The sequence below is a fragment of the Phyllostomus discolor genome, chromosome 1 (assembly GCF_004126475.2).
Source record: "Phyllostomus discolor isolate MPI-MPIP mPhyDis1 chromosome 1, mPhyDis1.pri.v3, whole genome shotgun sequence".
Classification (NCBI taxonomy): domain Eukaryota; kingdom Metazoa; phylum Chordata; class Mammalia; order Chiroptera; family Phyllostomidae; genus Phyllostomus; species Phyllostomus discolor.
In genome coordinates this window covers 184,578,154-184,593,583 of record NC_040903.2, presented here as the reverse complement: position 1 = coordinate 184,593,583, position 15,430 = coordinate 184,578,154, and the positions used below count along the sequence as shown (strand labels likewise).

The 15,430-nt window shown below is 36.4% G+C and overlaps 1 protein-coding gene across 11 annotated transcripts in view; it reads right to left on the bottom strand.

Moving 5' to 3' along the window:
• Nucleotides 1-15,430, bottom strand: part of KIAA0586 (KIAA0586 ortholog) — a 93,407-nt gene that overhangs the window by 56,082 nt on the left and 21,895 nt on the right. For 8 of the 11 annotated variants that reach the window (XR_004899565.1, XM_036010433.1, XM_036010421.1 and 5 more), the window contains 8 exons: nucleotides 11,552-11,684; nucleotides 10,702-10,919; nucleotides 10,119-10,191; nucleotides 7,630-7,857; nucleotides 5,447-5,621; nucleotides 4,500-4,694; nucleotides 2,910-3,097; nucleotides 662-772 (listed from right to left, as the gene is read on the bottom strand). Coding sequence is in view for 10 of the 11 variants with exons in the window: in XM_036010433.1 (XP_035866326.1) it covers nucleotides 662-772; nucleotides 2,910-3,097; nucleotides 4,500-4,694; nucleotides 5,447-5,621; nucleotides 7,630-7,857; nucleotides 10,119-10,191; nucleotides 10,702-10,919; nucleotides 11,552-11,684 (1,321 nt within the window). In the remaining variant the exon portion in view is untranslated. The remainder of the gene's footprint in view (nucleotides 1-661; nucleotides 773-2,909; nucleotides 3,098-4,499; nucleotides 4,695-5,446; nucleotides 5,622-7,629; nucleotides 7,858-10,118; nucleotides 10,192-10,701; nucleotides 10,920-11,551; nucleotides 11,685-15,430) is intronic. The other 3 variants (XM_028505641.2, XM_036010409.1, XM_028505638.2) reach the window with 2 other exon arrangements.

Genomic DNA, 15,430 nt, shown 5'->3' with positions numbered 1-15,430 from the left:
CTGTTACTATTTTGATCACTATTCTTGATTATGAAAAATTGTTGGTGTTCTGCCTTCTCCTTAAGACTTTATCCTTGATTACCAAATTTACTCATAATACATGAAATGTGGGAAAAATTAACAGTACTATTTTGATGTGTAGTAAAGTCATAGTTTCATTACTCAGTAACAAATAAGTACTAGAAGAAAATGCATAATTGTGTATAGTGTCAATAGTATAATGGCAAAGTAACATCCCAAACAAAAACTCCAATCATCATTATAAAATTCACACTCAGAAAAACTATATTTAGTTTGCATTTAAATCAAGATTCTTCTCCAAAGAGACAGAATTTCTTTCTTCACATAGGAGAGTCTTACGACTTCAGTGACCAAAAAGTTATGCTAGGGATTATCACTTTCAAAATGCTTATAAATGTAAGAAGAATCTTAAAGTTTCTTTTTCAAGCTCATTAGTAATTCCATATTCATTCTGAATCTTCTCCTTGGAACCTAAATTATTATAATAAATTCTAATTATAATGAAAGACTTTGCAGAGAATAAAAGTTAAAATCTATAATGATAGAATAACAATAAAATTTTTAAAAAAACCTTCTGTCTAGATGGAAAAAATCTATAGTGAGACATTACTTAAAACTGTAATAAGTTTCTGAACAATACCTGTATCCAGGTGTTCAGTGGAGGCGTAGATGCTTGTCTGGGCCTGGGCGGAAATGGACTGGTGACCTCGCTTCCCTCTGAAATGCTGTCAATATCCACACTGGGTAACACCTGCAACAGAGTACGACATCTAGCTTCCCACTCACCACGTTGAACCAAATATGTGTTAATCTATATATACCAATGACATATATTTAACTTCTTATTGCAAAGTCAATGGATAACAATTTCTTAATTATTATCCATTGAAGGATAATTTACAAAATTTGGAAAATATGGGGGAACAACAAAATCCTACTATCTTAAGAAAACTTCATTTTCACTATTCCCTTTATCTTTTTATCATTCATTTGTGCACAGTTAAAATATACTTGGTTGGCCGAAAGTCCATATGGGTTTTTTCCATAAGATAGCACATTTTTTTCATTTTCACTAATAACTTTATTGATTTGGATATTTTGAGTATGTCAGCTATCTCCTGCATGATACAACATTGATTATTCTCAATTAATGTCTCTATTCAATTGCTATCAACTTCAACTAATTTACCCAACAGTGGAGCGTGATCCAGACGGAAATCTCCATCTTGAGAGAAATCACGAAACTTTGCAAACTGCTTTTGACATGTTGGATCAGTCACAGCACCTTCTCCATACAATGCACAAATGGTTTTTTGTGTTTCAGCTGTGTTTTTACCTTTCTTGAAATAATAAAGCATAATGTGCCAAAAATGTTGCATATTTTCTTCCATCTTCAATATTAAGATGGCTACACAAATATTCACCAATTTTGATTTTTTTAAAAAATTCACACTGATATGACAACTGTTAAAATCTATTATGACTGTTAAAAACTATTAACAGTTTTTAAAAGGAAGCATATTATTTTAATTTGTATTATCTGGGTAACTACCAAGATTTAAACTATTCAGTTGTTTTGTTTATAAACTGTATTTCTTCTTCTGTACAGTCTTATTCATGTTCTTTGAGTATTTCTGGAATTGCATTTATGTTTTCTTATTAATTTATGAAGGCTTTTATATTTAAAAATTAATCCTTTCTAGCATATTCCTTTCATATGTTTTCATTATATGTTGATTTCCTTTTTATTTAGCATTTTTAAAAATATTTGTTTTAGATTTTATAGATTCAAATCTATTTTTGTATCACATCCAAGTTTTCTTCTCTCATATTCAGACTTAGCTTCAACTTTGATAAAGACTCTGTGCAATTATCTTCTAATTCTTCTATATTTTTACATTTTATAGTTATCCTTTAGCTTATTACCTACTTGGAACACATTTGCTATATGCGGTAGGAGTTATAGAGTCTAAAACTGATCTATTTTCCACACTGCTGACCAATTACAGCACATATTTTTTCATTCACAAGAAGACTATTTCTCACTGATTTAACCATCACATATTACTGGTACATTCTCTTTTAAATAACCAACATGATTTCTGAAATACTATTTAAACAGGACCAGTACCAAAACACTCTTAACTAAACACTTTGTTCCTTCAAATATCAAAATGATCCTTAAGTCCAAGTTAAAGATAAGGTCATTTTTTAAAAAATTACAATTGTACTAAAATTATACATTAACTAGGAAGAATTGATTACTTGAATATTTAATCTTCACATATAAGTCCTTTCTCCATTCAAGTCTTCATATATATGTTTGTATAATGATTGAATTATTAATTGTATAAGTCACAAACACTATTTTCTAAATTAGCTATGACATACTGTTCAGTTGTTCCCTTTGGAACACCATCAAGTCACCTGGACATGAGTCATTGGCTTAGAAAAGGTGCTTAAAGCATACAAAGTGAGGACAGAGACATCACATGAATACCAGAGTTTTACAGAACAAAAGACTCATGATGAAAGCAAAGTTTTCATAAAAAAATATAATAGCTTTTTTTAAGCCTCACTGGAGGGTATGTCTTCTTTGATTTTGGAGAAGAAAGGGAAGGGGTGGGGGAAGAGAGAGGGAAGGAGAGAGAGACAGAGAGTAACATTGATTGATTTTCTCTTGTATGTACTCTGACCAGGGATAGAACCCACCCACAACCTAGGTATGTGCCCCAACCAGGAATCAAATCCACAACCTTCTGGTACATGGGTCAATGCTCCAACCAACTGAGCCACCTGAGCAGGCAAATATAATAGATTTTAAGTAGTAAAGTTAAGCCAAGTATTTTTTTTTCCTAAAAACCTTCTGTTCGCACACCATGGCATACCTGTACAGTAAGCTGAGGAGGATCCTTTTTTTCCGACTTCATTTCTACAACTGCTATGTTAGGTTTCTTTACTCCAGTTCCTGTTCTTTGAGATGACGGAGGAATAGAGGTAGTCACTGTTATAGGGTGTGGCTTATTTACAATTACTCCAGCAGGTGGCATGGAATCACTATTACTTTGGGTTTGGCCTAAAAAGTTTGGAGGAGAAAATGAGTCAACCACTTCAGAAATAAGGGGAAAAATCTAGTACACAACCTAGGTCTTCATGGTTGAATCCTCACATGAAAGGAAAGCACTATCTGCAACCACCGTTCCCTCCAGAATCTCCACTGCCAGCAAAACATGTCATCCTTTCAGCACTAACACTTATTTGGTATTCATGTACCAAACACTTCATATGCACTATTGAATTTAACCTCAAAATAAGCCTATGCCATATTAATATCCACACTTTACAGTTAAGAAAGCAGAGGTTCAGAAACATATAATTGGCCAAAGGTCATAACTGTAAGTTCCAAACCCAAGACTAAAATGTATTGTCTTATATTGCATTATTTTTATTCTCAAATCTTCACAGAGCAACAATGGACAGAAATAAAACCAACAACAAAATACTCATGTTTGACTACCAGTAAATAGCACGTAGACCAACTCTTTGGTGATTATCATAGCTGTGAAAAACCTGTTAGCTTTCAGTTCAAAAGTCCCACTTGTTTTCTATATTTCAAAGTGAAGAGAGAGAGTGCAGTGTACTCATTAAAAGCACAGACTCTGAATAAAGCCAGACTGCCTGGGATTGAATCTTGACTCCACTCCAGCTATTTAGCCTTTTGACAAATTAGCTAACTCCTCTGTGCCTTGGTTTTTTCACTTATAAAACTGGTTCATTACTATGTGTTTTATAGGGTGGATTAAATAAGTTAATATATGCAAAGTGCTTAGATCTGTACCTGGCACACAGTAAAAACTTTATAAATACTAGCCATTATATTACTGGAAGGGACGTTTGAACAGACATACCATTAACCCATAATATCAAAAATAAAAAATTCTCTCCTGTTGAAAAATACTCATATTTAAATCATTCATCAAAATTAAGAAAGAATAGCAATGACACTAAAGGAAAAAAAAGCTAACTAATGAGAGCAAAATAATTTGATCGATTTTTACAGCGATAAGTCTGAAAGAACTACCATAAGGAAATAACCAACTACTGGCTCAGGACACACAACCACACGACTTGATGTATCAGAGCCTAGTTTACAGGAACATGAAAAGTACTTGAAAGTCCTTCCCCTAAGGCATGATAATAAACATAATAACATTAAAAATTCTTGAATTCTTTAATTTTATGAATGTCTATGACATCTAAACATTTTTAAAATTTCACTTCATCTACAGCAATGTATTATAAACACCAAAAGAATGTTTCCTGAGAGCAGGAACTCACTTCAGAGACATTTAAGGCCCTACCCACAAATAAAAATGATACATAAGGAAAAAGATGACTATCGTGTCAACACCGTTTTGTAAGTTTTGCTACTGCTAATATGAATTCTAAATTTACCCATATATTTTGTTGGGTCTTACCTAAAAGAATTGCCATAGGAATTAGATGGCCTTCCAGTGTACCTGAAAGAGTAGGCATTTCTCTGCTTGGGCTGAACAAGTACTGCTGATCACCAGGAGGCAGCGTAGCAACGGAATGTTGCAGTTTAGAATCTATCTTCTTGGGTTTTGTTGCATAAAAGTCAGTTTGTGTTCTAATTGACTTTACTTTAGTGCCTGTAATAATCATTGATTACAGATATTTTTCAATATTGTTTGAACATAAACTATCCAGCTATCGAGAAATATACAACTCTTCTTCACAGAAAGATCTCACTCTATACAAGGTTACAGTGACACATAGACTAGGGTTTGGCAAACTTTTTCTTAAATGGCCAGATAATAAGTATTTTAGTCTCATGGACCATGTGGTCTAGTTGCAACAGCTCAACTATGCCACTACAGCATGAAAGCAGCCACAGACAATATACATAGAGAGAACATAGATATGTTCTAATAAGACTTTATTTACAAAACAGGCAACTGACCTATAGACCATGGTTTTTCAGCCACTGAATATAAATAACAACTTATCCCACTGCTGTGACAAGACAGATACAAGGACTAAGAAAAAGTGTTGAATAAAGGGCCCTGGCTGAATAGCTCAGTTGGTTGGTTAGAGTGTAATCTTGATATGCCAAGGTTGGAGGCTTGACCCCCGGTCAGGGTACATACAAGAATCAGCCAATGAGCGCATAAATAAGGGGAACAACAAATAGATCTCTCTCTCTCTCCCTCTCTTTCTAAATAATAAAAAAATAAAAAAATTTGGAAGAATATTGAATCAAGTCTATTATTTCCTACTATCTTGGAATTGTCTTTCCATTCTTAAACATTGTATAATTTGAACTGTATTCTCACTAATAAATAAAAAGCAAAAATTTAACTTTACATATTAAATCGATACCATAAAAAATGAGGTTTCTTACCTTGAACCCGTTCTATTACTTTTGGTCTCTGTGCTTTGGACTTAGGAGATGGAGAATTGAATCTGAGATACGGTCCTTTTTTAAGAGTGCTGCGATGGCCCTGATAAACTGGTTTCCCGTAAATGTGTAACATATGATCTTCATCTTCCATCACTGTGGTTGCTTTCAAAAAACCCTAAGTATACAAAGTTATTCAACTCACCAACCAAATAGTTATCAAACACTTAACTCATTTTTCTCAGGCCTCCTTTTGCCAGCTTAAGTACTATAACAAGTGTGATCTGGCCAGGAAAGTCCTTATATCAAATGACCCTTAAATTCTGAATACAGTTTCCATGCCATAGTTCTAAAGTTTTACAGTTTTCAATAGCATGAAAATATAAAAATCATCTACCCAAGAAACATGAAAGTTCTTATACTACTAAGAATATTCACAATGCCAAAAGGAAAGGTTTAAATGCATTTTATATATTACATTCAAGTATAATATAAGTCAAGTCTTTAAGTGATTTTCTACATTTCTGAGCCTACCCACAATCATAATCAAAATGCCACTGAAAGGTAGCATTTATTGAGCGTCTACCAAATGTTAAGCAATGAATTAGATACTTCATTAATCTGCCCCCAAAACTGTGGTCAGCATTAAGAAAGTTACACCCTAGCTAGAGCAGCCAAAACATTCCCTCCATAACACCTGGCATTATGCCTCACAATCACTAGCACTGAACATACAGTTATTAAACTGAAACATAAACAAACAAAAAACATACAAATACACACACAGTGTTAGCGTCTACCCTGTCTGGTCTCAGGAAGCTGTAACCTGCCCCCCCATCCCCTCCCATGGCTAAGGCTGAGTGAGAGACCTCCAGACCAGGAAACACTAAGAAAATAAGCTTATTTCTTTGGCAGGAGCACTGCTTCTGCTCCTTGCTTGGCCCCCCAGTGCTTGATCAGTTAGCCAATGACGGGTAAGATTCCCCCGGGGGAATCATCTAAGATAGGCATGATCACGTGGAGGCCCCAGGGAAGGACTTGGGGGGCTGTGGAAAAAGGGGGTAATCGCCCCTCACCCCTCAGCTTTGACAAAGCCTGAGTCCTCATTCTGCCTGCGAGACATCCAAATCTCCTGGTTGCCTGTCTCCTCTGCCCAACTCAAGCCTGTGACAATAACAAGGGCAATCCACACTGGGAACTGTGGACTTCCCGGGATGATCGGACCTGAAAAAGGAATATGTAAATTCCTGTGAAACCTGCTTGCTGAGGATGCTCTTAATTAGATTATGAAGGCCCGGGCAGGAAATGAATTTAGCTCCTCAAGTTCTGTAGTTTTTTAGGTGATAAGACCCCAACTCAGTGGGAAGCCCTTTTTAGTTCTTTGAACATTATCTGTTGTTTGATCCTTACTGCCTGACAGTGATTGATGAACTTTACCTGTATTCCTGTGCAAATTGGAACCCAATAAAAACCCTGTAAAGGGAGGATCGGGGCACTCTCCTTTGAGAGAGAGGCCAGGCTGCTCCGAGGCGCCCTCCCCTTGAGAGGGTAGCCAGGCCGTCCCTCTTCTTCCACACAGGACTCGGTAGTCTGTGTGAATGTCTCATGTCTCATCCATGACACCACGGACACTGTGGGCTGGTGTCTGTGTCAACACAGGATGAAATACAATTTGGAATACCATGAACTACTAATTTGTGGACTAGATGATCTCTAGATATACCTGCTATAAATAAAATACTATGGTTGTCAGTATGAGATCTCAGAAGGAAGCAATTATGTATTTTATGCAATGATTTCTATATTATAGATATCTAAAACCCTTAAGATCAACAGTTTAAAATTAATTTACATTTGTATAATCCTAACATTTTAATATTCACTTCATTATTTGTATCTTTTAAGAAAATAATCAGCCCTGGCTGGTGTGGCTTAGTGGATTGAGTGCTGGCCTGCAAACCAAAGTGTTGCCAGTTCGATTCCCAATCAGGGCACATGCCTGGGTTGCAGGCCAGGTTCCCTGGTGTGAGGCATGCGAGAAGCAACCAAACAATGATACTTCTCTCCCTGTTTTTCTCCCTCCTTTCCTCTCTGTCTAAAAATAAATAAATAAAGTATTTTTAAGAAAGAGAAAATAATCAGCTTTAATGCAACATTTATGCCACAAAACCAGAGTAGTTTCTTACTTCTTTTCTTTCTTTCTGTAAGCTTGAGGCAGGCATGGTCCTCACAGGTGGATTTTTAAAATGCTCCTCTTTTTGTTTTTGACAATGTTTTCTTGGAATCACATAATTATTTACTATTTTGTCTTGTTTATTGGTTTTAAAATCTTTAATCATATTAGGAGCTTTCTTGGTCCTTTGATTCTTCTGATCAAATCTCTTTTGTTCATTATCTTTTTTCGTCAGTTCATCCTTAAAAAAACAAAAATTAAAATAACTTGAAATCTATCCAAGCAGTAATGCTTTTACATCAAAAGTAATAGAATTTATTTTCTTCTACTATAAAAATATCATTTAGCAGTTTTAAATGCCTTATAAATAAACGATATTGGCTTACATATGAAAATTCTCAGAAAGAATGAACGAAAACCAAAACATACTGGTGTCTTAAGGAGCAGGGTGAGTGAGAAATAGATGAGGGGAAGCAGCAGGAGGGCAGCGTTTCACTATAGACCTCTTTATACTTTGTGGTGACTGAACCGTATGACTGTAGAAACTGCTCAAAAATTAAATGAAAAAACAAGTTTCCAAAAGAGTGAACAACTTTGTAATAAAACTCTGAAATATTTATAAATGAAAACTGCTTCAAGGGTTAAACAAATATATTTTGTATAGAATCCACAGTAATAGAGTGACATACATTGCTAACTGTCTGCAGAACTAGAGCTGGTCTCCAAGTCTTCTGACTCTTAGTCCAGCTTTTTTCTGGTACATCACCTAGTAGCTACCACAAATTCTTAACAACTACATTAGAAATATTAATTTATGCTCATATTCTTAAACAATAAAGTATAAAAGTATATTTCAATATTTATTGCTGTGGAAGCCGAACTGACACTTTTTTTGCTACCACTGTGTATAAACACATATATACACCTTACAGTCAGGGAAAAAATACTTGTACCCCAAGAAAAAAATAATAGGGCTACCTATTCAGGCTCTGCTCTTTCAAATATATAAAATTTTAAGAATTTCCTTTAAAGTACTGACTCCCTGATAAAAATAGCTCTCCTAGATTTGACTTCAGGTGGTGAACACAAAATGCATATAGAAATGATGTATTATAGAATTGCACACCTGAAACCTATATTTCATTAACCAATGTCATCCCAATAAATTTGAATTTAAAAAATTAAAAATAAAAAATAACTCTCTTCAATTTTTGCAATGCTAATGTCTAAAGACATGCTGTGAATGTGAGAAACTGGCAGTTTTACCATCTGCCTAAGTTTTTCCACCTTACAAATCTTATAAGTATTTTCCTTTCAAACAACTTTGGTGTTTTTTACTTTGATAAGCCAATGCTTCTAAATCTTCTATTTTGAAACATTTTTGTAAGTATACTTCTTTTTTTTCTAAACACTTTTGCTAGATTTTCTTTCAAATACTCATATTCTACAATTTGCCAGACAAGAGACACAGAATAATTTATTGTTGGGAACCGCCCTGACTGGTATCAGAAGCTGAAACCCCCACCTAGGCTAAGGCTAAGGGAACGCCCTTGGAACCGTAAGCCAGCAAGGAGACAAAAGCTTATCTCCCTGGCAGGAATGCTGCTTCTGCTGCTTTATTCATAACTGAACCCCCCAAAGCTTGGTCGGTTAGCCAAAGACGGGTAAGATTCCCCACGGGGGGAACGACCTAAGACAGGCACGATCACTTTGGGAGGCCCCCCAAAAGAAGGATTTGGGGGGCTGCAGCAAAAGGGGGTGATGGACCCTTGCTCCTCAGCTTTGACATAGCCTGAGTTCTCATCGTCTGGGAGAAAATCTCCTTATTGCCTTAGTTCCCTTGCTCCAGCTAAGCCTGAAACAATGACAGGGTGGTGTAGCTCTGTGCTGAAAAGGGCGGATTCCCCGAGTGATCAGGCCTAAGAAAGAATATGTAAATTACTGTGAAACCTTCTTTGTTTAGAATGCTCTCAGTTGAATGAGAGGGCCCAAGGAGGAAGTTAGTTTGTTCCTCAAAGTCTTACAGCTCTTTGATCCCGACTCAATAGACCAGCAGAGTTCCTTGTTTTCTATAGTTCCTTACTTCCCCCTGATAAGTACTGTACTTTACCTGAATTGTTATGCAAAATGAGCCCAATAAAAGCAGGTATGGATGGTAAATCAGTGCGTTCCCCACTAGGGGGGGTGGCCATTTCGTCCCTACTTCCCCACAGAAACCAGTTTGTCTCTGTGCATGTTTGTTTCTCGCGTGTTTTTCGGCGAGCCATCCACAGCGTTCCGTGGTCACTGCTGGCCAGTGACCCACGCACAACAATTTATAAGATAACGCACTTAAGTAAAATGATACATATTACTAAATAAATATAATGACAGAGTGAAATTAAGAATTATAAGTGGACTTATAGGTATATAAGGAATATTTTGAGAATAAGTATAATACTTATAAACTGGAAAAAATTATCCTCTGAGAATTAACTTGGTTCTGTTTTTTCTAAAATCTACCTGAATTTCTGCAGAAATAGTTTTAATCCATTCATCCACTGTCTTTTTGATTCGAATCTTCTCTGACATCTCTCTACAAAAGAGAATAATAATATTCTTAAATTATTATTTAATGTTCTGAGAACAGAACCTGGAGCAGATCTCTTATATAGTTTTGAACCTATTGGTAGCCCAATATCCTTCATCTGAAAAGAAAAAAAACAATAATATTAGTTTTCATCAAATGTTTGAAGGATGTTTGGAAAGCACATGTAGATCCTAGAAAACTTTTTTCAATATTTATGTTCATTTCTTTTTTTTTAATTAAATACTGTTGAATTTTATGGTTGTTCGAGTACAGTTTTCTGCCTAGAAGATTGGTACCAAAGAGACAAACAAAATTAAAGGGAAAATTCACATTTGTAAAAGTGATATGTATAGATCCAAATTCAACTCCAGCATAATCCTATACCAAAGTCAGTAAAGAACCTTTTCTAAACATTAAAACACTTAGCACAAAATAAAACGTTTAGAAAAAAATTTAAGAAAAGCTGTAAACTGGTGGTTTCAAAAATAACTGTGGGCTATCAATACCCTGTCTTACCGGTCACTAGACAGAGCATTGATAAACGAATACATAGCAGTTCCATCCTTTGCACGAACAATAGCTTCCAGGTTTTCTTCAAGTAGTTTTTTATTGTTTTGTACTCCTCTCAAAATCTTCTCAGCTTCTTTCAGTATGGATCTTGTACTGGTTGTTTGAAGCTTAGTGGCATTCTGTGGAAGATCAACAAGCCTTGACATAATCAGCGATTCTGTTGGCTTAAAAGAAAGGAAAAATGTCACCTTGTAAAACTCATTAATTATTTTAATCCAGACAAGTGCTATTATTCTACTTTGGGCCATATACTATGCCAATATATTCTAAGGACTCAACTTGTGAAATTTAAGAGCTCTAAAAGAATACTTGGCAGTGTAGTTTTCTTTCCATTTAGAAGTACTAATATGGATGTTAAGTGAAATTGGGCTGAGAAGTATGGACTGGTGGTAGGCAGTTCAGTGGCCAATAACAATTATATCTGGTGAAGAAAGCTTAAAAAAAAAAAAAAAGTGCGAAAGCTGGCTCTAGCTAGGCATGGCAGACATTGTGAACTGTATAAACAAGGGCCACCCACAGTTCTCTCTCCCCTTCCTTCTTCTCCAACAGAAAATGTAAATGGCCAGAGGGGGCAATGTGGCTCTGTCCTAGCATCCTAGCCTAGCAACAGGAAGTAGAAGCTACTTGGTGAGGGTTTCCAGAAAAACTCTGTGAAGAGAACAGACTGCACTGACACATCTCTCTGCAGTGCTTTGTCTTCATCTTCACTCTTGCTTTTTGTCTTGATAACTTTTCTATTTCTTCACCATTTTTACCTTTACTAATCATCAATTTTAATATCCTGTTGCCCCTTTACCTGGGGTATGCTGTTTGTTTCTTTCCTTTTTTGGCCACAATTATGAAGAATGTTATCAGACTTTTGCCCAGTCACTTTAGCTGTTCCTAGTTCCTCATATGAAGGAAATCTTTGAGAGAATAGAGAATCATTGCTGTAAAAGATTTAAAAATAAAGTTTGCTGAATTGTCATAAATCCAGAAAATATTTGAATACATAAATATTTGATACATTTTAATTATATGAATTCTACATGGTGTCCTATTAAAAGTGTACAATGAAATTAGTCAATTATATGATTAAACACATATAACACAGAGTGACACAAGACAAAATTATGCAGATCAGACTGGTTTACGTATAATAGGAAAAAAGCAGAGAAAGGTTTTACTTTGAAGAAGCTAAAATGCAGATGCACTCTCAGAATGGTTGAGTAAGAACCTCTAAAAATCCTCTTCTGCATAACAGCAAAGAGAATGAGATCCAAAATGGTCAGAACAACTTTTTCAGAACTCAGGAAATTAAACAAAGGCTTGCAAAATGCAGAAAACATTAATCAAGAAAATGGCTGATTCTCGGTGAGAACAGGAAGATTTGTGGCATTTGTAACCTGCTCCATTCCCACTGCCCTTTCCCAAAAGCCTTGGAACAACTGAAAAGGGCAGAACAGGTTTGAAGCGCCTCAGAAAGTCCCATTCACAAGGATTCTCCTTATTTGACTTGACTCAGAGCTAGTTCAGTGAGAAACCCTATCCCTAGGTCATTTTTCAAAAACAGTGGCAACTGTTTCACATCTTAGCTGCCTGAGGTAGCCATATCAGTTGAGGCAAATAAAAGGGTTGGCAATAAACTAAAAATCTGAGTAGTGAGATGTCCATTGTGTAGCTTTGAAAAGTTCCAATAAACTACTGGAAATCTAGAAGGTCACGTGCACGTGCATGCCCAAGAAAGACCTGAGAAAAGACTCATCTCTCACCTCTAGCTGACCCGAGGCTCTGCAAGTATGAAGTTAAGGTTAATGGAGACTGCCAGACTATTGAAGGTGTGCCCCAACACACACACACACAAACTGCTTGGCAAGAGAGGGAGACTTTTTTTATAGGGGGACTCTGCTTTTTTTTTATTGCTATTCTATTACATTTGTCCCAATTTTTCCCCCTTTGCCCTCCTGCGCCCAGCCCACCCCAGCTCCCGAAGGCAATCCCTACACCATTGTCCATGTCCATGGGTCATTTGTACATGTTCTTTGATTACCTTTCCCCTTCTTTCCATCATTATCTCCCCTCCCTTTTGGATACTGTCAGTCTGTTCCATGTTTCCATGCCTCTGGTTCTATTTTGCTCATTAGTTTATTTTTTGTTCATTAGATTCCTCTTATAAGTGAGATCATACGGTATTTGTCTTCCAGCAACTGGCTTATTTCACTTATTTCACTGTAGTTCCATCTATGCTGTTGCAAAGGGTAGGAGCTCCTTCCTTCTTTCTGCTGCATAGTATTCCACTGTGTAAATGTACCACAGTTTTTTGATCCACTCATGTACTGATGTGCACTTAGGCTGTTTCCAGCACTTGGCTACTGTAAATAGCACTATTATGAACATTGGGGTGCAGGTGAGTAAGTTCTTTTGAACTGGTGATTCGGGATTCTTAGGGTATGTTCTCAGCAGTGGAATTGCTAGGTAAAAGGCAGTTCCATTTTTAATTTTTTGAAGAAATTCCATACTGTTTTTCACAGTGGCTGCACCAGTCTGCATTCCCACCAACAGTGCACTAGGGTTCCCTTTCCTCCACACCCTCACCAGCACTTGTTTGTTGACTTATTGATGATGGCCATTCTGACCGGTGTGAGGTGGTATCTCATTGTGATTTTAATTTGCATCTTTGATGGCTAGTGATGTTGAGCATCTTTTCATATGTCTCTGGGCCATCTGTGTGTCCTCCTTGGAGAAGTGTCTATTGAGGACCTTTGCCCATTTTTTTAATTGTTTGTCTTCCTGGTGTTGAGTCATGTAAATTCTTTATATACTTTGGAGCTTAAACCCTTGTCCAATGAATCATTACCATATATATTTTCCCATACAGATGGTTCCCTTTTCATTTTGATGATGGTTTCTTTAGGCATGCAGAAGATTTTTAATTTGATATAGTTGCATTTGTTTATTTTTTTCCTTTATTTCCCTTGCCCTAGGAGATATATTGGCAAAAATATTGCTACATGGGATATCTGAAATTTTACTGCCCGTGTTTTCTCCTAGGACTTTTATGGTAGCATGATTTATATTTAGGTCTTTTACCCATTTTGAGTTTATTCTGGTGTATGCTGTAGGTTGGTGGTCTAATTTCCATTTTTTGCATGTACTAGAGGGAGACTTCCATTCAAGGTAGCTAGGAAATCTCTTTCCAAACATTAACAGACTTTAGTTAACCAAACAGGCTTGCTGCACATGATAAAGAATGCAGATTTGGAGGGACTTCTAGTCAAGATGGGGGCGTAGGTGGACACACTGTGCCTCCTCACACAACCAAAATTAAGGACGAGAAAAATTTAGAAACAAACAAACAAAAAAAACAGAACAGGCAGAAAATTGAACTGTACAGAAGTCTGACAACCATTCATCCATACTGGGGTACCAGAAGGAGAAGATGAAGAGCAACAAGTGGAAAGCTTATTTGAACAAATAATAAAGGAGAACTTCCCCAATCTCACACAGGAAATGGATTTTCAGGAAGTCCAGGAAGCTTGGAAAGTCCCAAAGAAGTTGGACCCAAGGAGGAACACACCAAGGCACATCATAATTACATTAGCCAAGATTAAAGAGAAGGAGAGAATCTTAAAAGCAGCAAGAGAAAAAGAGACAGAAAAAGAGACTACAAAGGAGTGCCCATAAAACTGTCAGCTGATTTCTCAAAAGAGATCTTAAAGGCAAGAAGAGGCTGGAAAGAAGTATTCCAAGTCATGAAAGGCACGGACCTACATCCAAGATTTCTCTATCCAGCAAAGCTTTCATTTAGAATGAAGGGCAGGTACAGCACTTCTCAGATAAGGTCAAGTTAAAAGAGTTCATCAGCACCAAGCCTTTATTATATGAAATGTTAAAGGGACTTATCTAAGAAAAAGAAGATAAAAAAATATGAACAGTAAAAAGACAGCAAACTCACAGTTAATAACCACACCTAAAACAAAAGCAAAACAAGCAAACAAATAGAACAGGAACAGAACCACAGAAATGGAGAGCACATGGAGGGATAGCAACAGGGGAGTGGGAGAAGGAAATAGGGGAAAAGGTACAGAGAATAAGTAGCATAGATGGTAGGGGGAAAATAGACAGGGGGAGAGCACGAATAGTATGGGAAATGTAGAAGCTAAAGAATTTATGACACATGGACATGAACTAAAGGCGGGGAATGTGGGTGGGAGGGCATGTGCAGGGTAGAGGGGAATGAAGGGGGGGAATGGGACAACTGTAATAGCGTAACTAATAAAATATATTTTTTAAAAAGAGAGAAGGGTTGGGAAATGGATAAGAAAAGAAAAAAGAATGTAGATTTTGCAGAATTAGCCCAAGAAAGAGCATGAAGAACAACAAATCCCCGGGGGAGGGTTGGGAAAGAATCTAATTTCCTGAGTTGCCACATTGGGTTATTTTAAATGTCTAATTTTCAACAATAAGTTTTGAGAACACAGAGAAACAGGAAAGTTGGATCAGTTCAGACACCAGGAAAAAGATAATCAATACAGTCTGTCCTCAAGGAACCCCTGGCACTGGACTTATTAGACAAAGACTATAGGTCAGCTATTACTACAGGAAAGCATGTTCAAAAATTAAAGCATAAGAATGAAGTCTCAGCACACAAAGAACAGCAATAAAAACAGAAACTACTAAAAAGAAAAACAAATTC